This window comes from Ammospiza caudacuta, chromosome 10, assembly GCF_027887145.1.
Source record: "Ammospiza caudacuta isolate bAmmCau1 chromosome 10, bAmmCau1.pri, whole genome shotgun sequence".
NCBI classification, from domain to species: domain Eukaryota; kingdom Metazoa; phylum Chordata; class Aves; order Passeriformes; family Passerellidae; genus Ammospiza; species Ammospiza caudacuta.
Window position 1 is genome coordinate 14,435,467 of NC_080602.1, and position 25,563 is coordinate 14,461,029.

A 25,563-nucleotide genomic window follows, 5' to 3' on the forward strand; every position below is an offset into this window, starting at 1 on the left:
CCAGCATTTCCTGAGACGTGTCCCTCATCCTTGTTTTGCAATGCACACAACCTTACAGCTTTCCTCCAACAGATACTCCTTTCACAGAGACATGTTAATAACTACGTTATGGCTTAGATTTTAATTACTTAAAAGATTGGGGAAAAAATTACTTTAAGACTACGGGAAGTCCACATCCGCAATGGCTATGGAGAACAAGAACCTTCAGGTCTCAAGCTGCACTTGACCACTACCTGATTTATTCATTAGTTTAAATACAGTCTATACTGCATAACTATATTAATGTGTCCCTATTACTCAGGCAGCTACTCATACAAATCCTTATTTTGTACAATTCTGCACTTCGTACAACTCTACATACGCTTTATAATATGAAACTAACCTATTTTCCAAAAATATCACTTATGTACTCAGTGCTATAAATAGTAATCTTTACTTACTAAAAACCTGTACACATCAGTAAGCTATATGTTATATATTGTTCAGGTTAGTAAACATCATCGAGACATTTTATTTCTGTTTTAGGACAACGAAGTAAGTCTATATATGACAGCAGCATCTAAGTAGTGTATTGGCAACATACTGCACATACTTTTTGTTTTCCAAGTTCTGTATGTGAGACGTGCTTAACAGCAGAAATAAGCCTGAAATATTTACTAAAAGAATCGGAGAATGGTTTAGGTTGAAAGAGACCTTAAAGATCATCAGGTTCCAGACCCTCTGCCATGGGTAGGGACACCTTTTACTAAACCACGTCGTCCAAAGACCCAATAAACCTGGCCTTGGACACTGGTAGGGATGGGGCATCCATAGATTCCCTGCGCAACTTGTGCCAGTGCCTCATCACCTTCATGGGGCAGAATTTTTTCCTTGTATCTAAACCTGCCCTCTGCTAGTTTAAAGCCATTCCTCCTAGTCCTACTGCCACATGCCCTTGTCAGAAGTTCCTCTCCAGCGTTCTCGACAACGTCCTTGCCCTACACAGCACAAACTTCCCGCGGTGCCCTCACGCCGCTGTGGCTCGGGAGCCGCGGACGCCGCCGGCGCCACACGAGCCGCCCGAGCGGCACCGCCCGCCCGGCCCCGCCATGGCGCCCGCCCGGCCCCCCCCCCCCGTACCTTCCAGGCCAGGAGCAGCACGTTCATGATGGCCAGCAACGGGCAGGGGCCGTTCTCGTTCTGGGTGATGACGGGCGTGTTCTCCTCCTTCCAGCGGACCCACTTGATGTGATAGACCGACTGGCCCGGGAAGCGTTCCTTGGAAGCGGAGAGGAGCTGGGAGCCCGCCGCCGGCCTGTCCCCTTCGGGCTCCGGGGCCGGGCCCCCCGAGGAGGCCCCCGCCACCACCGCCTCGTCGGCGTCGCTGTTGAGCTCGGAGCTGCTCGGGCAGCAGGAGTGCAGGTTGGAGAAGGACTCCAGCGAGTCCAGGCTGCGGGACTCCTCCCCCGGCGGGCTGGGAGCGCCGCTGCTCCCGGAGCCGGCTCCCGCGGGACCGCTCTCCGAGGCGGGCGCCGCTCCGGGACTCTCCGGCACCGCCAGCCCCGCGCCTTCCGCCGCCGCAGCTCCCTCCGCGGCCCGGGAGGGGGACGCGGTCTGAGGGGCCGCGGCGGGAGCGGGGGCCGGCGGAGGGGAAGGGCTGCGCCGCCCGCCGCCCTCCTCGGCCTCCCTGCAGCCCCCCTCGCCCGCCGCCGCCTCTCCGAGGTGGAGACGGCTGGCAGCGCCCCCGCCGCCCGTCTGCAGCGAGCCCGGGGGCGGCGGGGGCTGCGCCAGGCTCTCCATGCCCGGCCCGGCCGCTCCGCTCTCTATTGGCACCGCAGCGGCTGCGCCTCCGCCCGCAACGCCCGCGACGCCATCACAGCAGCGGCGGCAGCTCCGCCCCGCCGGGGACGTGCGGGCGGGGGGGGAGCGGCCGCGGGTCACGGCGGGGCCCGGGGCGGGGAGGCCCCGGGGCGGGGCCGGCCGCGGGAAGGGGAGGGGAGGGAAACAGGTGAGTCCGGCTCTCCCGAGTGTTCTCCAAGGCGCTTTTCCTTGCGGTTTCTTAGACAGTCGTACTATAAAAACTACGGCTGTGGCGAGTGTAATAGATAACTTGAACAATTTGATTGTGTAGAGTAATTCAAAGAGAGGAAATTTAGGTTAGGTATTAGGAAAATATACTTTGCTGTGAGGGTAGTGAGGCACTGGCACAGGTTACTTAGGGAGGCTGCAGATGCCCCATCCCTGGAAGCGTTCAAGTCCAGGTTGGATAAGGTTTTGAGGAACCTGGTTTGGTGGCAGGCGTCCCTGTCCATGGCAGGGGGCTGGAATTAAATGTTCCTTAAATCCATTCCAACCCTTTAACATTCTGTGATTCTGTAAGATTTAATGTGGGTGTATTACTCAGACTTTACCCCAAGGAACCTCTCTTCTCCCTACAGAAATCTTCAGCTTTTAATAACAAATTTTAAATACTCTTGGGATAATAAGGATTTATCCTGTCATTTTATTCTCAGCAGGTCTCTAATTTGAAGTCTGTAAACACTTGCATCAGCTTCTGCAGCCTTACCTGAGCTACATTAACTGTAATTTTACATTCTATGTGCATTTCCATAACACTTTCTCTCATCTGTATCAGTGACAGATGGAAGTTGTTTTTTATTCTGACATGACAATAGGAATGGAAAAGCACAAATAAAAAAGGCTGACAGTAAACTGAGAAACTCGGCATCAACTCTAATATAAAAATAAATAAATATAACAGTGAGATGGCACAGTTGATAGAAGAATCAGCATAAGGACAAACAAGAGGAAACGTTTTGCTCAGATGTCTCACATTTGTATTTCTACGGGAAGATTTTCCTGTACCCTTGAATTGTGAAGAGACAGTCTCAGAATGACAAGTCCCTGTTCACTGGGGACACTGTAACGCTTCACATGTACAGCATCGGGAGAAGTCGGTGACTTAAAACTCTGAATTAGTTTGTGCAAGGAAACAACGTGTATCTGTTTAGGGGATGAAGGAAACCAGAGCAAAATTCTAAAAGTGAATTAGTTCTGTGCAAGGAAGAGCCGTGTACGCGGTGAGGGGACACAGGACACATCCGTGAGGTCTGTCGGTCTGTCCGTACTCCGGTGCGGTGAGGGCTGCGCTGCGCCGGCCCCGGAAGCGGCGGGAGAGGCCCCGCCCCTCGCACGCCCCCGCCCCAGGGCGTGTTCACAGGACCCCGCCCCTTCCGTCGAGCCCCGCCCCCTTGCGCGTGGGCGGGGCGGGGCGTTCCGCGCGCTCTGGGCGTGTCCCGCGGCCCCGCCCCGCCGGCGGCGTCTGGCGCGCGCGCGGGCGGAGGGAGCGGCGGCGCGCGGAGCGGAGGGAGGGGGGGCAGCGCTGCCGGGGAGCCGTCGATCCTCCCGGGCGATCCGCGGCCGTTCCGTGGGCGGGAACAGTCCTCGGGAGCGGCGGGGGACAAAGCGGAGGGAGGCACCCAGCTCGCCCCTCCCCATCCCGCCCGGCGCCGGTCTGGGGCGGATGTGCCGTGGGTAGGCGGCGGCGGCGGGGCCTGTGCCCGGTGGAGATGGATCTGGCGGGGACGATAATCCTGCTGTGCTCCTGCGCGGCGGGCGCTGGAGGTGAGGAGCCGCCCGGCCTCGCGGGGCCCTGCTTTGGGGCCGTCTCCCTTCGTCTCTCCCTCCCTCCTTCTTCCCTCTGTCTTTCTCTCTCTCTCTCTCTCCCGTCTCCGGCGCTCGGGGCCGGGGGCGGCGGGCCCCGCTCTCCGGGGCGCCCCGGCGCCAGGGCCGCGGCTGGGCCGCCAGCCGGGCTCCCCCTTTCCGCCCGCTGCTTCAGCCCGGCCGGGCCTCTCCCCGCCGCCCGGGGCCGGCCTGGCGCCCCGCGCCTTCCCCGGGACTTTCCCCGCCGAGGAGCGGGTCAGTTGTCCTCCGCTCTTCTTCCCCCTCGGGTCCTTCTCTCCGCGCTCGGCTGTGTTTGTTTGTTTTCCCCTCCCGGCTCCGCTTCCGTCCCTCAGGACTTCCCCCCGGTCCCGGTGGCCGCTTCCCGGCTCCCTGCCCTCGCGGCCGCTTCTCTCTCCCGAAACCGGGAAAGACGAGCAGGCGGAAAGTTCAGCTTAAGGAAATAAAAGAGGAGCCCGGGTTCTGCCCGTGACTTCCAGCAGGGTCTCCGCTCCCCCAGGCCGGGGCTAAACTCGCTTGTGTTTATGGGACGTGTAACTGTATCGGCTCCCGTTAGGAATTGTTCCTCGGCGTTAGGAGCTGGGCAGTTTCTCCACTGCGCCTGGTCGTGTTTAATTGACCAAATCATGGCAGGGAAAATAGTTTCGACTTTGTACAGAGAAAGAGTTTCGGGAAGGGTGGACTTGGGAGGGTGTTTCTAGAGAACTGTGGGTGGAACAACTGATAAAGACTTGTTTCCTCTGTTTCATTTGGCACCTCTCTGATTTATCTGGGCTCTGCCTTTGTGTGCATCAATATGTAGGTTTATTAACAAAGAAGCTAGCGCTAAATGCTGGTCTTCCACACTTTCTCAAAAAGTAACATCAAAGTATGGGAAACTTCAGTTGCTTGTATTTGTGGCTAAGCCGTGAGAAAAAAAGCAGGCTGATTTGTATGGTCAGAAGCCATCCTGTTATTTGTATGATTAGGAGTGGGATGCACCAAAGAATTTACGTTTTTCTTCGTGGATTTTTGTAAGCTATCGAGATATTTCAGACTTAATTGTTGGCATGCTTTCAAGGCGTCTTTGTTTTCTGAACTAAATGGTGCTGGCACAGAACTAACTCAAAATAATTAATTAACCAGTTGTGAGGGTTGTTTTCACTGTTTAGTTCCAGGCAGGCAATTGTGCCTTAAAAATCGTAGTAAAAATGTGAGGTGCAGTCCTCTGGATATATAGATGGAAGTTCATGAAATGTATTTCAGAAATTCCTGTTAATTTTTTCTTTGGGAGAGGAATAGGCATCGTCAATGTTTCTGGGGACTAGGAAGCACACCTCACTATTAGTTGGTAGAAGTGCATGTCTTTGGTATGTTACAGTGCAGGTAAATCTTTAAAGAAAGATTAATAATGCTGGATAGAAATCTGGTGATAGTGCCAATACACATCTCTAAAATATCCGGTGGAACATTTCTTGTAGAAGTCTGACTGTAATTATGAAAGATTTGCCATAGTTCTGTGTTAAATTAAAAATAGCCTTTAAGTTTAGGAAGGTCTATTTTACCTGTGTTCACATTTCTAGAGTTTCTTATATGCTGCAAATATTTTTATTTATTGAAAAATAGGTTCTTCATTTGCATATTTTCCCTTCTAGGCAGGCATTAGTATCTGTGTGGAAAGGGCAAGTTCATGACTCTTGAAGAAGTTACAGTGAGAGGAGTGCAAACTGCAAAGGACTGATAAGAACCCAACAATTAAATTTCATTTATGTGCAGTGCATCTGGTCTCATTAATCGTACACAGATCTTGAAGCTAAGTTTCATTTATCTGTAAAGTTGTCTGGGTTTAAGCCACATAGGTATTAAATAGTAATAATTTTGAAAATTTCATTAATCTGCACTTCAAAAATAATTAGGAGTTTGTATGTTTGGTCTAAGATTGGATTATATTTATGGGATACCCGAGGTTGAACTCTTTCAGAATTACACAAGTGAATGTGTACTGTGCAGGCACTCTACATATTCTAGATATAAAGGTATAGATTAATAGAACCAACTGTAGCATTACCTCACAGCTAAGTATGAATCATAAAATCAACTTCTAAAAAAATGGCACAGCATAATTTGCATGGTTTATTTGAAAAGGTTAAGTGAAATCTCTTTGTTTTCTTAAAAAATTATTTTCAGTTCTCGTTTATATTGTTCTTAAAATTGCAAGGGGAATGCAATTCAAAGCAATCAGTAGTGCTGCTGCCCTGTGAAATGTACTGCAGAGTCTGTCCTGGGCTGCTTCATAGTTTTGGAAGGTTGTGTCTGTGTGGTTAAAGCAGAGGCGTTATCAGAAGTTTGGCCTTAAATGCCCAGAAACATTCTTGGTCAGGTTCTGGTATTAGATCACTTTAGTGTTTTCTTCTGCTTTCTTTGCTTCCACTGCATAAATATCACCTTCATGAAACCAGTGGTCCAGCAGGTCAGTTTGGATACTGTTTAAATAGTATAAGAAGGAAAAGCCACACCATTTATTTTGTTTTCTTTCTGATAGTAATTAGGGAAAGCTAGAATTTAGTTTCTGGTATATGGTGTCTACTTGAGATAGGGTATATTGTACCTTGACTTTTAAGAATTCTTTTTTTAAAAGTGAATCTCAGCATCTTCCCAACACCCCTGGAACTGCTTGGTTTAAGGCATCTCTTCTCTCACTGCTGCTGTCATGAATTTTGATGTGTGTGAAGTGGTGCTTCAGTTGGGTGATATTATTGGCAGCTTTTTGCAGCATGCTTTGTTGCATGTGATGAGGATGCATACAGGTATATTAATCAGTACTTAATTACCCATACATAATGATGTTCATAGAGGAATGGAAATAACTAATTTAACCTCTCCTTCTACCTAAGAGTCATTAAAAAAAAAAAAAGGGAAAAAGCAATAGCAAACACAAAGGAGAACTGTTGAGGTCTCTGACAAGCTTGGGTTTAACAAGAGTGACCATGCTTTGGCTAGGCTGATGAAATGCTGAATATCATTGCAAATTTATGATAAATAGTTTCTTGTCCCTGGTACAACATGCTCTTTTTATGTTTCTTGGACTTCCAAGTTGTATCTTAGTGTCTTGTGCTGCTGGATGTTGAACTGCCTATTTCCCAGTGAGCATGGGAGAAATTCTGCTTTTTTTCTGGACACATGGGGGAGTTGTGGGAAGGCATTTATGAGTTATCAGGATCTGAGTGATTTAGTTGTGTTCTTATTATAAATTGAGAAGAACAGTAGCCTTCATAAATATGGCAGCATTCAGCCTCCAGCATTTATTTGGAGTTGAAAATAAAAACATTATGGCTGAGACAGTGCCTAGTCAAGACAGCTGTCAGATGGTTGTTTCAGAAATGCCTGTGGTAATTAAAAATAAATAAAATCAGATGTTTAGGTGATTGCTTTGAAATACTATTGCCCAAAAGCCTCAGAGTGCAGTTTGTTTATACTTTCAAAAGATGCAAAGGTTCATTTTGCAGTATGGCAGGGCTGCTGTACTGAGTTACTGCTGTCTGGAGGTCCTGCCCTGGCCCTGCAATCCCACCTCTCCTCCTGGCATGAGAAGTCAATGCAAAGAAAAAAAAATTAATCAGTTCCTGCAGATGTGTAACTAGAGTTGCTTTATTGAGCAAACCCAGGGCTGATGGGGAAGAAGAACTGGGACTTTCACAGGGTGGAGGGGAAGAAGGTCAATAAAAAGCAGCCACGTGCTGGCACTGGTGTTGCCATACTGTCTGACTGTGCCCTAAATGGAGGCCTCAGTGAAGGGAAATGATCCTGACTTGACTTCTTGATTACATGTTTTTCTTTCACCAAAAACTCACTTGACCAGAAAAGAGAATATTTTTGTCAGCCTGAACCTAGTGCCAGTGCAAGGGAAGAATGGAAACAGAGTAGGTGTAAAAGGGCAGCAGGGCCTGCCCTTCTGCTGGCAGTTTGGAAACAACAGCCTGAATAAATTCTTCAGAGAAGTCAAAGTCAGGAGGTATATGGTAGAATTTCTGCCTTGCTAAATCTCAATGCAGTGTACATTCTTTAATGTCCCATGTAAATGGAGCTTTTTTTGTAAGATAGATAAACTGTATGTTGAAAATAACTTGAAGCAAAAGTTGCTTTGATTATCTTAATTGAAATTATAATAATAATTCTCTACAAGATGTTTATCACATGCTGGCATTTTAAATCTGCCAATTAGTGATGATGCTTGCAGTAATAAGACTTGTCTGGTGAGTTAGCTTGGCTTCTGAAGAATTTCTGATACTCTCTCAAGTTGTGTTCTGTGCTTTATTCCACCCCACTAACAAACTTGAGTTGTGCTTGAGCTATTTGCATTTGTCATGCAAGTTTTAATCTGAGTGGTTTAATGCAAACTTCATCTTTTAGAACAGTGCATGCTTGATTTATCCTCTTATGGGAAGTTAAATGTTGCTCTGTTTTATAATGATGTGTATAGAATTATTAGATACTTATATTTACATGGGTAAACTTTCAGTACTCTTTATTACTAGTCATTTTTTTTGTGCATGGAGCTAGCTTCCATAAAAATGTTTTCCAGAATCTTCACAGACACAGAGATTAGTCTGACCAGCCTGTAATTCTCCAGGCCCTGCTCCTTGAAGATGGGGATGACATTTGTCAGGAGCTTTTTAGAAAGGTGATGGAAGCCTTGAAGTGGGTCCAGGCAGCCCCCTCAGCACTCCTGGACACATCCCATCTGATCCTGTGGGCTTGTGGATATCCAGGTGGCTGCAGTGTTCCCTTGCTCGTGTCATCTGCTGCAGGTGCAGGCTGGGAAGGGTTTGTCTGGGGGGAAAAGCTCTTCATGGTTTTCTCTGGGAAAATAACTGACCAGGGAATCCTTGAGCACATCCCACCAGAGAACTGCTCCATGTGGTTGCTCACCTTGTGCCAGGAAGCTCACAGCTACAATCACAGGGATGATCCAGTTTAGCCTTTGCATAAGGCTGGTTAGAAGGTGAGAGTACATGTCTCAGACTGCATACCTGTCCAGTGGGATTTGTTTGTTCACAGCAACAACAACTGTAGATGCTTCACAGCTCTCTAGGGATCCTGAAGAGTTGTATATCCCCACAGAAAACATCTTTCACAGGGATTGGCACACTGAGACATTTGCCTAAATGCTCTGCTGGATTCTGTTTTAAGTCCTTCCCGGTGTTTGGTTCTAAGCTGGTGAGAGTAAAGCTTCGTTCCTGCAGGGAATTTGTCGCAGGAAATGCCACATCTAGTTTAGCAAGTCTTTGGAAGACTGTACTGTCAAGTTCAAAAGCCATCCCCTTGTCAGTGTCTGATGTCTGTATCCTAAAGGGTTTCTGTCTCCCAGCTTAGTGTTTAGGTGGAGTGTAATGTTGTTTTATTCCACCAGATTGCCTGGAAGGCATCACGCTGTTTTGTTTTGTTGATGGCAACATGACACATGGAATTTGTAGAGCAGTTCCCATAAACTACATTTAGGTGTTCATGGTTCAGTGTTTGTTACTGCGGGCTTCCTGACTGTATCCTTAATTGAAAAGATCATTGTCATGCAATCTTTGTTAAAAAAGCCCAAACCCCAAGTTTTTCATTTACAGAAAATAGGGTAGTATTTGTAACAGAGGTTGGGATCTGGTGTGTGCTATCATAATGATTTCTTGGGGTGTGCCACTTCCAGATTCTGTCAAAGACTTCTTCCTTTTTGATGCAGTCTTCTAATTACACAAACTGGACCAGCTGTTCTAACTGCCTCATGTAACTCAGTTTAATGAACTTTTGCCTCAGAATCCTCTATAGATTCCTGTGTTACTATGGTTGAGCTACTTATTAAGCTACCTTTGTAAAGAAGATAATCCCTTTTGATAGGTATCTGATTTAATTACAAGGAGAGTGTGATCAGTTGCAGACTTTGAATGCTGTAGCAATGTTGACGTTATAGAGGTTTCTGGAAGTGAAACTGTTAATTTTGAAGCATTAAGTCCCTTTTTGGAGAAGCCATAATGCTCTAGGTGCTGTGCAGCTGCTCTGCTTAAGCAAAAAGAGAGCAGCAGGAGTGTTTGTGTTAAGTGTTTGCTATGAGAGTACTTAAAACATAAGGAGTTCTTTAGGTTTTGGAGAAAAGGAAAAGAAAGTGTTGTTTCCCTGTGTGATCATACCAAGTGTATTAATTTTTTGTTGTTGTTAAGAAGCAGTATCTTTGCTTAAAACCCTCTGCTTTTCCTTAGCAGAGAGAACAGTTATAAAACTTCTAATGTCAGTAGTCTTTGGCTGTCTTGTCACAGTAGTTAGCATTTAAAAACTATTCTTTGTGACTCAGTTAAATGCTGTCTCTCATCTTTTCACGTGGTCATGAGACCTGGATCGAGTGCCAAGTGTCATTGGGTCTTCAGTAAGTTGTCACACTTGGAAATATTTTTTTTTCTGGGTGCCTGAAGCTGTTTGAAGTGTCTTGCAATACTGAGAAGAGAAATGGTCTCTAACATTTTAAGGAGTGCATTATTACAAGCTTCCTTCAATTTAAAAATGATTCTGGAGCACAGGGGTTTACACATTCTGCAGTGCACTTACTCTCTAGTTTTGATCAAGTTCTTAAAGCAAGTTTTTAATATAATATTCTAGATTCGGGTTCATTTAACAATTAAAACTTAAAAGTATTAGCTATATCAATTAATTTTGAAGCTTGTCTTCTTAAATGTTGCCACTTCTGGGTCATACACCTGGAATTGGAAAGCGTGTATCTGTAGTCAGGCACATGCATATATTGTGCATGATCTCAGGCCAATCTGATTTGGTACATAGAAGTTCTTGGGTTATAGGAGGTGTTATAGTTCATTTTAGAGGGATTCTGTTGGAAGTGATGAGAGAAACAACAGAAACAGACAGCATCCTGCATCCTCACAACTCCTGCTAGTTACTGAAACCTTTTAATGCTCCTGTGTCTTACTGGGATTAGAATTAATGTGGACTTCCTTGAGCCACACATTTTAAACATTTCAAGGTGCCTAAGACACTTTCCTTTTTGGAAACCTGAGTGAGAATGGACATGTGTTTTGAGACTGAGAGGAAATTAGAATGAAGTTTTGTTATTGGAATGTATTTGCAGTTAACAATGAAGAGTCAACATTTGCAGAAGCCTACAGTACTGTGAGTAAATTTGAATGGGATTTCTCTGCAGTATAGCATTAATTGAATTTTAAACAGATACAGCAATATCATCTTGTGCACATGGCTGCTAAATGCAAGCAATGCAATTGAAAGTATTAATTTACTTGGCCATCTTTTAGATATCTGAAGAAAAATACCACATGTAGTGCCTGACAACTAGCATTTAGGTTGGTTTGAAGTTAAATTGATTATGAGATAGTATTGTTTCTTCTTGCATAATTCAGAGTTCCTCTAGTTTTCTCCACAAGTTGTATTTTGGGGCTCTTTTAGTGATTAGTGTCTCTTCCTCCATCAGGATAGGAGGGTAAAAATCTTTGCCATTTTCTGCCATGAACTCATTTTAACATAAGGCATAAATATTACCCTAGAAGGAATTGTACAAAATAGACTGAACTGAATCTACATCTCTGGAGATACATTTTAATAAAACTTTTCCATGTGGTAGAACATTCCATGTGATACAAAATGTGTTGCTAGGTGTCATGATTTGCTCTTAATTTCCCTGGATATTTCACATGTAGACTACCATCATTCTGAGCAGATAGTGTGGTGTCACGACTGCAGAGTGAAGTTGGAAGCGCAATTTCAGGGAACCTGAAGAGAGATATTCAGCTGTTGCACTTCTTATTTTGAATCAGGAGTGCTTTTCTAAAACATCTCTCAAGCATTCCTTTTGACAATGCAATGTAGTTTGCATTGTGGGGTAGTTTTGGAGTAAATGAACTATACTTGTATTGAAATTCAAGTAGAAGATGCTTTCAAAGGCCCATCTGATGCACTTGTAGCTGCAGATTTTGTGTCTTGTCTGTGGGACTAGAGTAGAATGAATCTGATGTGTACAAAGGAGAAAAATAAATTAAAATGGATAAAATGTGGAATTTGGGTCCTTGTTACCAGCTGCTTTGCACCACATGTCTGCCATGCCTGGTAGTATGGTTATAACCTTGCTTGTCTCTGTTTTCCAGGCCAGTATGGAAATCCTCTAAACAAGTACATTAGACACTATGAGGGACTGTCCTACGACGTGGATTTGTTACACCAAAAACACCAGCGTGCCAAACGAGCAGTGTCACATGAGGAGCAGTTCTTGCGCCTGGATTTCCATGCTCATGGAAGGTTCGTGATATCTTAAAGGTGTTTGCTTTAAATATTTTATTCATGTGTTTTAATTGGAGTGAAATGGAAAGGATTAAATGCATCCACCAAAATAACATCAGCTAGAATACACCACATTGCACTGTATGCAATTTCTGTGAATATTTTCTCTCATGTCCAGTTTAGGTTTGAAATTGTTACTTGCAAGCACTTCTTCAAGCATCTGATGGTAACTATTGCTACACTTTGAAGCTTAAATAATGGAATCATACTGGAAACAGAATGGTAATTGATTCTGAGTTTATAATGCAGTTTTGTGTTGCATATATAATTGGTTTTTTAAATTTTTTTTCCCAAGAATTGTGCCAAACTGCCTGAGAAAATGTAATTGAGAAAAAGTAACATTTCAAATTGCATTTGAAGCTGCAAGATAGGCCAAAAATTCTGTTTTGTGTGTACTGGTGTTACCTGATTTTCTGTGCTATTGTGAAATTTAGAAATTATTTGACATGAGGAAAGATGGTTACTGTTACGAGACTTGCTTTGCCTTGCATTTAACGTGTGAGATCCAGTATGAAGTTAGATATTCAGTGTGACCAACTGAAGTATAATTTGTAGGTTTTCACTTAGGTACATCTCATTGCAATTTGGAATAGCCTGCTTTTTGTATAACTAGGATAACAGGAAGAAAGTTATAATATTTGGGTCCATATCTTCGTTTCTGTGACTTCCTGCTTTGGGGTAACAGTCTCTTAATATATTTCAAGAATGTGTAATGCCCTTCTTTTTCTTGTTATTTCAGTTACAATTGAAGTATTTAGAACTTGATAAATAATTGTTAGCCATATACTGAAACAAAAGAAGTTTTACAGAGAAAATATAAACCTGGGTCTCCTGAATCTGTTTGGGATATTTTTTTCTGAGTAAGTGTTTTGGTTTTGTGCCAGCTTGTCATTTCCTCAGGGAATGAAGTGTTGTTCCTGGAGGTTTCTGATGTAATGACTGAATTTCAGTGCATGCTGCTGGAAGGCCAGCATTAGGGTTGTATTTCTAAATGCCGTGGAACTACAACCCAAATCCTGATATTGAAGCCCTCTCCTTAAAACCATGTTTTCAAGTGTGATTTTTAGTCCAAGGAATTTTATTGTTTAAAGAAGAGTCATAGTGCTGCTTTCTCTGCTGTAACTTCACTGGCAGTCTCTAGTTTTCCCTTTAAAATTGTTCTAAAAAACAAGCCTGCAGAGTAGAATGCTCCAGAGGCTCCCCACAGTGTAAACCTTGCTACTTTTAAATTTCCAGCAAGGTTTCAAGGCAGTGAAGTTCAGTTTGAACCTAATGCTGCCACTTCTAAGCTGCAGGCTGGTGGATAATTTAAGCTCACTGAAGTGTGCACTGCTGCAGAGAGAAACAGGCCTAACCACATTCCCAGCATCATCCTTGTGCTAGCACTGCTAGTGTTAAAGCCATGCCAGGAATAGCATCTGGAACTAATCTGTCTAAAAATTATTTGGGGAAAAAAACCCCAGTGTGACTTGAAGGAGTGATGGAAGAAGGATGAAAACACTCTTGCTGGGACCAGGCCACATTTCAGGCCACTTGAGCAGGCTCCTCTTGTCATTGGTAAAGATCCCATAATAATCTTCTGTAAGACAGAGCTGCTAGCTTAGGCTCTGAGTTCTCTTTGTGGTGAGAGGGGGGTTGTAAATCCTTATCCCGTAAAAATGGTAGTTGCACATAGGATAATGTTTTAAAAAACATTTCCTCTTACTTCACAGAGAAAAACCACACTTTAGTCAATCAGGTTTATAAATATTTTGGTAACAGCTACCTTTACTCATGAAGAAAAATGTTGGTGTTTATATGTGGAATTGATCATAAATCCCTATGGTTTGATGCACAAATCCATTATTAACTGAGGAGGCTGATTGGGAACTGACTGTAAGGTCAAGCCAGTCCATAATCTAGGAGTTGGGTAGTTTCCTGTGGCACATCTAACACTTCCTGCCAAAGAGAGGGTAGTTAATGGGATGTAAATTTAGTCCAAAGTTCCTGTTTATCAATTTGGATGAGTTCTTACAAAATATTTTCATTTTGCTTTAAATATGAATTAGGATCAAGTGAATTGGTTTTACTTCACAGAGTCTGTTTATTTGCTTTGAAGGTATGTAGCAGTTTGAGAAGCTGCATAAGTAGGATTGGCTTTTTGCAGTTGCAGCTGGTTTATTGTGAGTAACTAAGTGATTTATGCCATCACTGAGAGGGACAAAAGTAAAGCTTTTCTAGCAAGCATTGGAGTTAATTTGTGTGAAGGTAGGAAATGAAGCTTTTGCAGAACACTTGAATGATGTAGATATAGGCTGTGGGCTTTTAAAGTGCTGTGGCATTTAAAAACAGATGGTGAAACTTAAAAGCATTCAGTCAATATGAGAGTTGAGATTCTGAAAACTTTTATCTGATTTTTTTTTTAATGGCCTTTTACCACATGGTCTATTAGGGTTTGTCCAGGTGTAGTGGTTCATTGGCACACAAGTGTCCAACTTGCATCCCCTTAATAAATCTAGTAAACAGCTTCTACTTACGAGGACTGAAATGACAGTCTTGTGTTTTGATTTGGATTCTGATGGAATGGCTGTGTTTTGTAGCCAGGAAACAATGGGAAAGCTGTCCTAATATTTACTGCTGTTCTCTGCTGGCAGCAGCAAGTGAAGCTGGGCCACTGTGGTTCTCAGGCTGTGTCTCTGTGAGCAGTTGGAACTTCTAAACTTCATCTTTTGGTGTGTGCCAAAGGAAGCACCTGCTGCTCACGTGGCCAGGCAAGATGGGAAAGTGATTTGGCTGCTTCTTTTTCACTGAGGTTAATTGGTTCTTCTGTTCCGTGTAGAGGCAAATTTGCTTTAAGGAGGAGTGCAGAACTAAGCAGCAGTGGTGAGAGGGAGGATGCAGTACCAGCCTTTTCTGTGGCAGTGCTGACATATGCCAGATAAGCATTCATCAGACTTACACTTTCATTGTCCAGAAAATAGCTGGCAGCTACCAGTATTTTAGGATTGTGTTAGTAGCATCTGTTCTTTTCAGTGGGCTGTTTAGATTTAAGAACTGTATGTTATAGTACCCTTCTGTTGAAAAAGGAAAAAATAAAACCACAATTTAAATATTACTTATTTATACCAAATGAAAGGGACCATTTAACTATGGGCTAATAGTTAAATAATGAAATAGATACTGAAATGGTGGAATTAAACCCAAAGCTACCTTTTTTGTACCAGATTTAGTAATTCTACAAGTGAATGTATCATATGCCATCACTCAGAAACCTTCTCTGTTTAACTTTCAGATGAAAGTTAGATGCCACACAATATACTGCTCAGAATAGAAGTTTTTCAAAATCTTTGTTGTTTGGTAATACAAAATACATATTCTTAGGGTAAATGCAATGAGCCAGACTGAACCAGCCCACTCTTCAGTGCTGAAATACTAACTTAGTAGGACAATTAAAATTGCTGAAACTGAGCTACAAATCCTCATTAATTCTTTTTTATAATAAACCGTGTATTAGATTAATCAGCATTATTGCTTCCCCAGTAGTGTAAAATGTGCTTATTTCTGTAATGCTTCAACTTGGAAGGAATACGAAGATTTGAAATGATCCTGGGTGTGTATCAGAGCTCTTCCACCTGCCAGTTCATATTGAGTGTTCTAGTGTGATTTAATTTAAGGTGCCCTTTGAGTCCAGGAAAGACTCACACAAAGTTAATGAATGCACAGTATTAATATCTGGAACTTGGTTAATATAAAACAGTTTTTGAACCCATCCCACAGCCCTTCCCCCCAAAAAGCAAAATACAGCACAGACTCCCCAAAATATATGGATTGATTCAAAGAAGAAAAATGCCTTTGGCACTGTCTTGAGATACAGTGAAGCATTTTAAATAGAGTAACTTCCTTTTGCATGTCAGGGTAATGTCAGCAGCTTCAAAAAGGAAGTTGGGACATCACTCAAAGTGACATTGGATTTTATACAGTTTGCACCTGATCACAAAATGTGCACTTGCACTTCTTCACTTCTGACACAGCTCTTCCCCTGCAGAGAAACTGGAAAGTTTTCTTCCCTTTTTCAGTAGAAATAGTTGCAATATATTAATCATAGAATATCTTGACCTTAATTCCTATCCACTGTAGAATGTCAGAAATATGCTGAATACTTCATAGTGATTTTGAGGACAGAGCTTAAAAAACTTGGATGATGTCTGATAATCTAACTGTACTTTTTACCTAGTGACAGAACTGGGAATTCCTGAGATGCTAATGCATTCAGAAGGGAAAAGTTATGTCTGTGTATTGTTCAACTCTATTTTCAGTCAGCTTTTTATGTAATACATTACTAATAAATTATGCTTTCTAATTCTTTGCTTGAACCTGTTAATTGTCCATCCACACCCACTTTCAACACTCCTAGATTAGTTGATGACTCTTGCTTGGGAAAAGTGCCCACACAACTTGAGTGAACAGTTGAATTTTCAAGTGGTACTTGAACACATGATAACACCTGCTTATTATTAAATTAATAATTTCTTTAGGATGTTTTACAGTTTAGCTATATTTTCCTGTAGATTTTACCTAAAATTCTGTTTTTTGAGAAATACTGTAAGTTGTTCAGACATATTTGTAGGAATGTATGGTCTGTACCTGGTCCATATAGGAAAACTGTGGACCACAAAATTTCAGTTCTTAATTAAGTCTGAGGAGTTTTTTAAATTCTTGATTCTGGAGTAATCTGTAATCCTTCATATTGCCCTCATTACTCAGAACTGATAAGTGTGTTTAAACAACATAATTGTTGGCCATATTTGAGTAGTTTATGAAAACAAAGGAGGATACCTGCAGAGAAATAATACTTGATAAGCTGATTTTAATAGTGGTGTTCTGAGCATGCTGCCATGATGAGATGGACTGAAGTTACTGAGCTAGTTACTGTTGCATTAAAGAGGACTTTATACTGTCAACTTAAGGTTTTTATTACACTAGATGTTCTTTTTATGGCTTTCAATTTAAGTACTTTTTAAATTGTCCATACAGCACAGGGCTCAATTCATAAAATGGATCTGCCTTCTATGTTCTATGAGCCTGTCAGAACAAAAAGCAGATTCAGTATTACTGGACTAATCTGAAAATGTATGTTGTGTCTTTTTCAATTCCATGTGCACTTAAACACACCCCTGAACAGCTCAACTTCTTAAATAGATTGGTTCAGCAGTAATCACATAGAACCTACTGGTTGGCTTTGTAAGACTTAGACATGAATTCTAGTAAGTGAATTTTTTGCAAGATTCACTTACTGCAACTCATTTTAGGCTGTCCTGAATTTGAAAAGGAAAAAAAATTGATATCTTTAGTTCTTACTGTGACATTTGTAGTATTATTTACTGCTCTGTGGCAATTCTTCAATCATTAACTATCTATTGGACCTTTTAAGTTACATACCTTGACAGATAATTTATCAGACAAGACACCTGTGAATCAGGTGTCACTTCCTATATTTGTTTTGTCAAAAAACCCCAAAACCAAACCCACCTTATGTTGGTGCTTGTAGGTAAAGCAGTTTGATCTTGCAGAGAATTGGGAAGCATGGTCCTAAGTTCTTATACTTTTTTTAGCTGAAATAAAGTTAAAAAATTCGGAGAGCTGCATCTGTGGGTTAAATGTCTTGTATTTTATGAGTTTAAATACAGTGAGCTGGATTATGTGTAGCCCTCAGGAAAAAAAGGCATTTGAAGTTTGTCTGGGAGACATGTGGTACAATAGTGTTGGACAGGTTGGACAGCCTGGCTGAGGTGCAGCATTTCCACTGTTCTGCTTAAATTGGTATTAATGGTTTACAGCTCTACTCCCTGGCCAGCAAACTTCAGTAGACACAGCTGTGCTCTGAGGAAGTCACGTTCTTAAAATGTATATTTAAATGAATGTACCTAAGCTATGTGCTCTTATTATCATCTGGTGGGTTTATCTTCTGTGTCTTCACTTGTTTACCTAAAAAGCTTCTTTCCTAACTACTTCCATAGTTTGAATTAATGTAGTAACTTTGGTTGTGCTTGTATTTTAGTACATCTTTACCTCTTTTCTGATTTTTGACATCTTGTTTTTGTTAGAACATGGCATTGCATATAAATAGCCAACCTCATGTAAATACAAATGGGAAGGTTATTTTCACTAACAGGAAACCAGGATGTCAGCTCTGTGCTGAACTTCCCAAAGAAGTTTTACTGAAAGGAGTGGGGGGAAAAAAGTCAACCTCGGGTAAAGGCTGTTCTGCCTTTAAAATCTGTAGGCTGTCCTCTTCAGGACAGAGGGATACTTTCTCAGAGTGTAAATTAGCCAACATGTAGCTTCTTGTAACCCTGCTTGGATGGTTTCTGTTATCTAACTAGCTTGTGTTTGCAGCTCTGCATATCAAGAGTAATCAGTGGGAAATGCTTTGGAACGAGGGCTGCATCCTCACTGTACTGTTCTAGAATACCAAGTTCAGCAAGTCTGACTTCTGAAGGTCAGGAAGATATTTGAATAACCACAAGTGTCATCCCAGAGGTGTTAATGGAAAACAAGTATAAGTTGCAAGCATTCTAGCTGGGATGGCTGAGTGTTGTAGAGATTGGGATTTGCATAAACACTTACTAGGGGATGATTCTGTGTGCATCTAGGTGGATCAAAGAAAGAGTGATAAACCTGGAGACCCTATCATGTGCTGCTTCAAAGATGAATTTTCTTTAGTGTAACTAGCAGGACTGTGGGAATTATCAATTAAGTGATAAAGTATGTGGTGTGTGTTTAATTGCAAGTTAAAACAATAAAAAAAATCTTCAAGGGAGCTGAGTGGATTGTGGGATGCCTCATGGAAGCAGTTAGAAAGAAGAGCTCAAGTTGTTATCCCTGTCCATTTATAGGCCCCCCTTCCATTTTTCCAAGAAGAGAGTCTGAGTTCTTAGGTAGGAAAAGTAAAGATAAAAGACTTGCACCTCAAGCAGAACAGTATTTTCTAGATGCTCACTTGTGAGGAGGGTGATGGAGCCATGGCTGCGAGGATTTTTGATTTTTCTAGTTCCTACAGGGAAGAAAAGACTGAACCTAAAAATGAACTCTCCTTGTACTGAAGTCATGTTACATACTGCTGCCAACTCATCCCCTTTAGCTTCCTTTCCCCAGCCACTTCTTTCAGCTGTGGAGTAACTCCTCCATCTCCTTTTTTCCCTTTCTCAACAACCTCCTCTGGTCACTTAATGATTCTGTGTGCCTGTCAGCAGTTACAGCAATTTGAGGAAAGGCAGAAAAGGGACAGCACCAAGTGCCATTTTTTTATGCCAGATAACAGCTTTTTCTGCCACTTGTGTGCAAGTCTGCAGACTTGGTACCAGTAACCCAATATATTGGACATTGCTTTGTGGTGAAATCACTGATCTTAGAAGGTAACTCATATTAAAAAGGAATGGAATAATAGATTATGCATTAACTCTTGCATGTAAGCCTTTATATACCCTTTACCAAATGTTCACAGTATATAAACATGGCTTGTTTGTTTTTTTGGTTTTTTTTTCTTTCAAGTACCTGCTCTGATTAGAGCTTAGAATAACATAACTTGAGCCCATGGCAAAGTACTGGGTCTTAGCTAAGTGTGATGCTGTCAACTATAATTTTTTCTTTAATTATGACTGATTTGTTGTGTTACTTGCAAACTGGACATAGTCTCCCTGAGATAAGCTATAGAAAAATAAAAATCTACCTCTTGATAGTCTTTTGGGTACTGCCATTAATATATAAGATGTAGTTCATTATCAAAGCAGATGATATAATTTTATATGTATGTAAAGTTTTTGCCAAAAGTCGGTCTACAACCAAGTGGGCAGCCATACAGTAACTAATATCAGTTTTCAGATCTGTGGAAAACAGAAGCAGTAACAAATAAGCAAGGTCAAAACTTGGTCTTCATTGATTTAATTCTGTTCTAGAGATTGCTACTGCTGGGAAGTGTCTTCTGTAAGGTACAAAGTGTGTAAATAAGAGGCATTATTTTTCTGAAATTAGTTAATCTTCTGCCTGGTGTGTTTCTAGGCTAAAGAATAGCTTAGCTTGCACTAAGAATTTGGTACATGCTGTAGAAATTGTAATTGTCAAAAGGCTTATTTGTAGCTTCTTGTTTCTTCCGTTGTGGCTAATTTAGAAACCATCTTCAATAATTGTACAGACAGATTCATTTAACTTCCTCAGAGTCTCTTGTCCTCAGAACAATCATGAAGTTACTGAGTTTAAGCCAGGGTAGAATTTATGTTTGAAGTTTGGTGATGTGCTAAAGTTGTTAATTATTGGAAGTAGAGATTAATAGATGTTTGTTTACTCCTCCACCCTACTCAGCCCTTTTCCTTCCCACTGTCCCAAGTTGTCTTTTCCCTGCTTTGGTGGGGGAGAAGTAAAGGAGTATTTGTCAATTTTTCATTATTAAGAAGGTGAACAGTTTGTACAGATTATCCTGTTCTCATCAAGCATGTTTGAATGACTAAGAAAAGACCTGTTTAAAAATAGCTGAGAGATGATCAGGTTATCTAATAGTTTAACTAAGTTAAGAAATCAAATAGAGAATTGCTAGTGTGAAGCACAGCTGAGTTTGTATTTGTAATAGTTCTCTAATCCTACATATAGAGCTCATTTTATTAAGAGATAATCAGCGGCATGGGTTAGAATCTTTAGTGTTTATTATGTAGCAATGTGGAAAGCAAGGAGAGGGTAAAAATTAAAGGAGAATAAACAGAGACTTCCTAAATTTTAAACTGACACTTTTAATTTGCTACATAAAAATTTAACAGTCCATTTTGAAGTGAAATACAGGTAATATTGATGGAAGGGTATCCCACAGAAGGAACAACCATTCCCAGCTTCATTAAACTCTCTCTTTCCCCCAAAAAGAGCCCTGGATATGCAGGCAAAGCTCAAGACCGGCCCTAAATCCTGGCCACGTGGCCACCAAGAGTAGTCCATGGCTGCACCACCATTGTCCTGCTGGTCTGTAAGGGTGAGAGCAGCAGCTCAGGATTCCCTGGGTGCCTGCACAAATCAGGCCAAGGGCTCACCCATCTGTGGTTTTGGGGTTACACTAATTGTTAAATTACCAGCTGTCAGGCTGAGATCAAGTCCTGGGTTTTTTCCCTCACTTTGCCAGTATAGATGGGAGTTAATACATCAGAAGTCCTGCATTCTTTTGCACTGTGTATTTCAAAGCAATATGAAATTGCTGATGCAGTTGAGTGTTAGAGACAACTTCTCTTCAGTTTTATTTGCAAGATACATGAATACAACCAGAAAACTGTAATCTTAAAGAAATGGTGTATACACTTCTGAAAGCAAAGTACTATATAGGGTGAGGGTTTTTACCCAAAAAACTTTGATGAGGAAAGGTAACAAGTCTTCTATCAAATACTAGAGAAGGGAGGAGAGATTCTAATGGGTCCCAGATCTCTTGCCATTTAACTTCAGTTCAAATGCACTGAGTCTCACCCATCCTTGAGTGTGGCAACTCAGTCACAGGGAAAGCTCAGACTAAAACGGAGCTTAAATCTGTGTAACACCCTGAGCAGTGTATTGCATCCAAAGTGAGTACAACTTTTTCAAGTATTTAAATGAAGTTGGTCATATTCTCATCAGTGTTGGTTTTCATTTCTTTCTACCTGTTCATTTTTAACTTCTGCTCAGGAGAGCCACATAAAGTGGGTGCAAGTCTCTGCACTGCCCACCACCCCACCCTCAAAAAAATTATTGGGTAATCTTGTGGCATTCAGTCCCAGGTGTCTGAGTTTCTTGTTCATATTATTTCCTCTTCCTCATGAACCTCTGGGTTGCCAAAGGACTGTTGTGGCAGAGGTAGTAAAAAGATGAAGAGCACTAATTCTTATTTCTTGTCTCAGTGATGCTAGTATACAGGTGCACAGTGACCTGTTCCTTCCTTTGTAACAGGAGGATCTTCCTCATAAAATCCATCTCTGCTGAGCTGTGGTAGGAGCACTGCTGGGCTTGGCACAAAGCCTGAGTCTCAGGGATTGCAGAAGTTTAACCTTCCCCATCCACCAGCCACATCTCAGTTTCATAACCTCGCAGCAGATACCTGTGACGCATTGCCAGAGCAGAGTACTTGCTTTGAAGCTTTATTAACACTGTGGCAATAATAATAAATGTAGTTTGATTGTGAAATGCTGTTTGCATTACAGAGTAGTCAACATGAGTCACTACAGCCCTTCCCAGCCTCCAAGTGTAGGCAAGACTTTTTTTGATCTTGAAGTTTGCATCTTAATGTTTCAAAATACTTATAACTATGGTGTCATATTTAATGTGCAGGTGGAAACTGAAGATGCACTTTGTATGCTTCACTCATTAGTAAAAAGTAACTAGATTTAATCAGCTTTACACTACGGCTCTTAATTGCCTGGGTCATTTTGTTGGTTGCGTACTTATTTGGATACTAAATTTCACTGTGAAGGTCAGCTCTGCTGGGCATGGTTACTCGACTTACCAGAGTTACTTTTTGTGTAACAAATTGGTGACATAACTATAATATTCCTTCAATTTCTTCATTGTGCAGAGCAGGAAAATAAAGGAAGAAAATCAAGACTAAAATTGGAATGGCTGAAGTTTCAATAACTTCGTGATCTGTATTTGCACAAATGTTTGTACAAAATTTAATAGAATACCAAATGAAATTCTAAACAAGCTAATGGTTGTCACAGGTATGAATTCATATAGTGTCAGGTATTTTAAAACACTCCAGTTATGTTGCTTGAATGCAACTGCTGTTGTCATACAAACAAGCTGTTTAATATAAAGATTGGCAGTAGGATTTGCATTAAAGTATGTAGGGTTGTAACTGACCCAATCATTTAATGAACAGAGCTGTTTCTGTAATTGTTCATGTAACTCTAACAGTTTGAGTATATTTATTAGATGTTGTTGACCATCTTGTTTTTTGAGTTTCAGTTGAAACATTGATTAACTCACCTACATTTCATTTAAGTTATTTAAATCTTAGGTGTCATCAATAAAAGTAAAATAAGTGAAAGCTATTATTATCTCTTCTGCTTCACAGTGCTGTAAAGTAAAATAGTTGCATTTTTCCTAAACTACTCGAGTGTCTTCTGAAGGACTGGGAACTAGTGTGTAGTCCAAGTCAGCACTTTACAATTAAGTGTTTAAGTGTAATGTGTTTTCTGGCTTAAATCTTGTAAACTTAGCTACTTATATAGAAAGCAGGTAAAGAATCTTGCTTTAAAAATCCTTCTAGGCTCAGATCTAAATCAGTAAAAGCATTTTCTACAAATACATTTTACAAGGTCTGCAGATTGTTTGCACAAAAATGTCCTTTTGAAGTACTTTATTTAGTGCTCTTGTAGCTGAAGCTCAAAGCCAATTTACTATCTTGTTTTATTCATTTTAGACAATTCAACCTTCGAATGAAGAGAGATACATCTCTTTTTAGTGATGACTTTAAAGTAGAAATATCGAACCAAGTCATTGATTATGATACCTCCCACATTTACACTGGACACATTTATGGTAAGTATAGCACTTTAAAATGGATGAAAGTGCAGCAATTTTAAACAGGAATTTTCTAATGTGGAGAAAATTAGTATCAGTATTATTAGATTATTGTTAAACTTTAATAGTGCATCTATCGTATTTGAGCTCCCATCTGCTTTTATAGGAGTCACACTTAAATGAGTATTTTATCTAATAATTTTCATACCCATAAAACTTGAATTTCAAATCTGTTTATAAACATACTCTGCACAGAAGTCTGCATTAAAAAAAAGTTAGAAAAGTTGTATATATTGAAGAAAAAAGAAATCAGGTGCCATTTTTAGTTTAAAGGAGGAAAAGGAATATAGAGTTACTATCACTACAGGTAATATATCTGATTTTAGTAAATACAAAGGATAAAATTGATTAAAAATTAAGAAGAATTACAGAATTAAAAGCAGATGGAAAGAAGAAATGGACTAAGATTTACTCTGCCCCTCTTTGTACTGTTTGTTTGGTTTTCCTGAAGGTATTTCTAAGCCATGGTCTGCAGTCTTGAAGTGAGCATTTTCAGCTTTGAAAAGTAAAAACACAGGGCTTCATATGCATCTAGGCAGACCAACTTGCCACTTATTTTGAGTAGGACAGAAGGCTTTTTGATAGTGTGATTCTGAATTTTCCTCAATGGGGGAGTGTATAAGTATTGTTTTGGCAGAGTAATCTTTCATCCTTTATATGGGAAGGGCTGCTGCATGTTGTAGCAGTCAGTGATTAAACTTTGACAGTTGTACTTTCCCTCATTGTAACTGTTTCAAATACAAATTCATTCTATGCAGATTTAAACCTAGCTACAGTTTTAAGAGGATTATGCTTGAAGAGAACAATAGATGTCTTGAATATAGGGAAGTCCTTCTTTGAAAGTTTTCAAAGTTCTGTATATGCTCTGTTTTATTGTTTATTATTGCTAATTGTGTGAAGGGATGTGTAAGGACAGGATTTGACTGTAGAATTACATGCTGTGTAGGTACCAGTGTTAAAACACAGACTTGAATTCTGCCGTATGTGGTTTTTAAACATTTCATTTATGCACCTGATTGGGAAGCTTCTGAACTTAGTGACTGTGATTTTGCTGTAACTGTTTGTCTTAGTGATGGATAATCTTAGTCTTACAAAGGATTTTTGAAGGGTATAAAAAAGCTAATACACTTTGTCCCTTAACAGGTGAGCAGGGAAGTTTTACTCATGGGTCTGTTATTGATGGAAAATTTGAAGGATTCATCCAGACTCACAGTGGGACCTTTTATATTGAGCCAGCAGAGAGATACATAAAGGACAGAAACCTACCATTCCACTCTGTCATTTATCATGAAGATGATATCAGTGAGTACTTCCATTTTGTGCTACAGATGAAATACTTTTTTTATTAAATGTCAAAACCTGTATGCCATTCGTAAGCGTCAAATGAGACTTTGGCTGGTGTATGACACTGTAAATCATGCTGTCCTCAAGTGATTCATATACAGTTAAGGTGTGAGAGAGATTTATGGCAAACCAAAGTCAGCCTTTATTCTGCCATTTTAAGAAATCCTTAGCAGTCAGGCTTTAGTGGGCAGGCAGTGCATTTCCTACCCCATGGATACATGTTTGTTTGAAACACCTTCTTATAAAGATCCATACTGATTGCTCTTCCATGTGATCTGGAATAAAATAAAAGATAATTAAAGTTCAAGTCACTCAATGATGACATACATCTCATGAGGGTGACATTAGTGTGAAATAAAAGCTTCCCCTGTCTGTGTCTCTCACATGTGCATTCAGAGAGCTCTTAAGAAAAGGTGGTGGCACCCAGTATGTCCCATTTTACACAATAGCTGATGGAAGGGTACAGAGAATTTAATTTGACAAGTATAGCCCCAGAAATCTGGCTTCAGTTTCAAATGCTCAGAAGGATGAAAAAGTACCATGAAATACTTCTGTGTCTTCAGAACTGATCCACCAGAGTTCTCCTGCACTTTACCTGCCTGTTTATGTATGATCAGTCTTCAGATATAATACAAATCAGTTTTGTTTGATGCTTAAGCTATATTGAACCTCAAAAGT

General features: G+C 41.0%; 2 protein-coding genes across 2 annotated transcripts in view; one reads left to right on the forward strand and one right to left on the reverse strand.

Annotated features, from left to right (window-relative positions):
- Positions 1-1,779, reverse strand: part of MINDY2 (MINDY lysine 48 deubiquitinase 2) — a 31,941-nt gene extending 30,162 nt beyond the window's left edge. The window contains exon 1 of the mRNA XM_058811577.1: positions 1,120-1,779. Within this exon, the coding sequence (XP_058667560.1) occupies positions 1,120-1,779 (660 nt within the window). The remainder of the gene's footprint in view (positions 1-1,119) is intronic.
- Positions 1,780-3,399: 1,620 nt separating this feature from the next.
- ADAM10 (ADAM metallopeptidase domain 10) overlaps positions 3,400-25,563 on the forward strand; it is a 41,516-nt gene continuing 19,352 nt past the window's right edge. The window contains exons 1-4 of the mRNA XM_058811367.1: positions 3,400-3,603; positions 11,787-11,937; positions 23,381-23,499; positions 24,685-24,843. Of these exons, the coding sequence (XP_058667350.1) occupies positions 3,549-3,603; positions 11,787-11,937; positions 23,381-23,499; positions 24,685-24,843 (484 nt within the window). The 5' untranslated portion in view covers positions 3,400-3,548. The remainder of the gene's footprint in view (positions 3,604-11,786; positions 11,938-23,380; positions 23,500-24,684; positions 24,844-25,563) is intronic.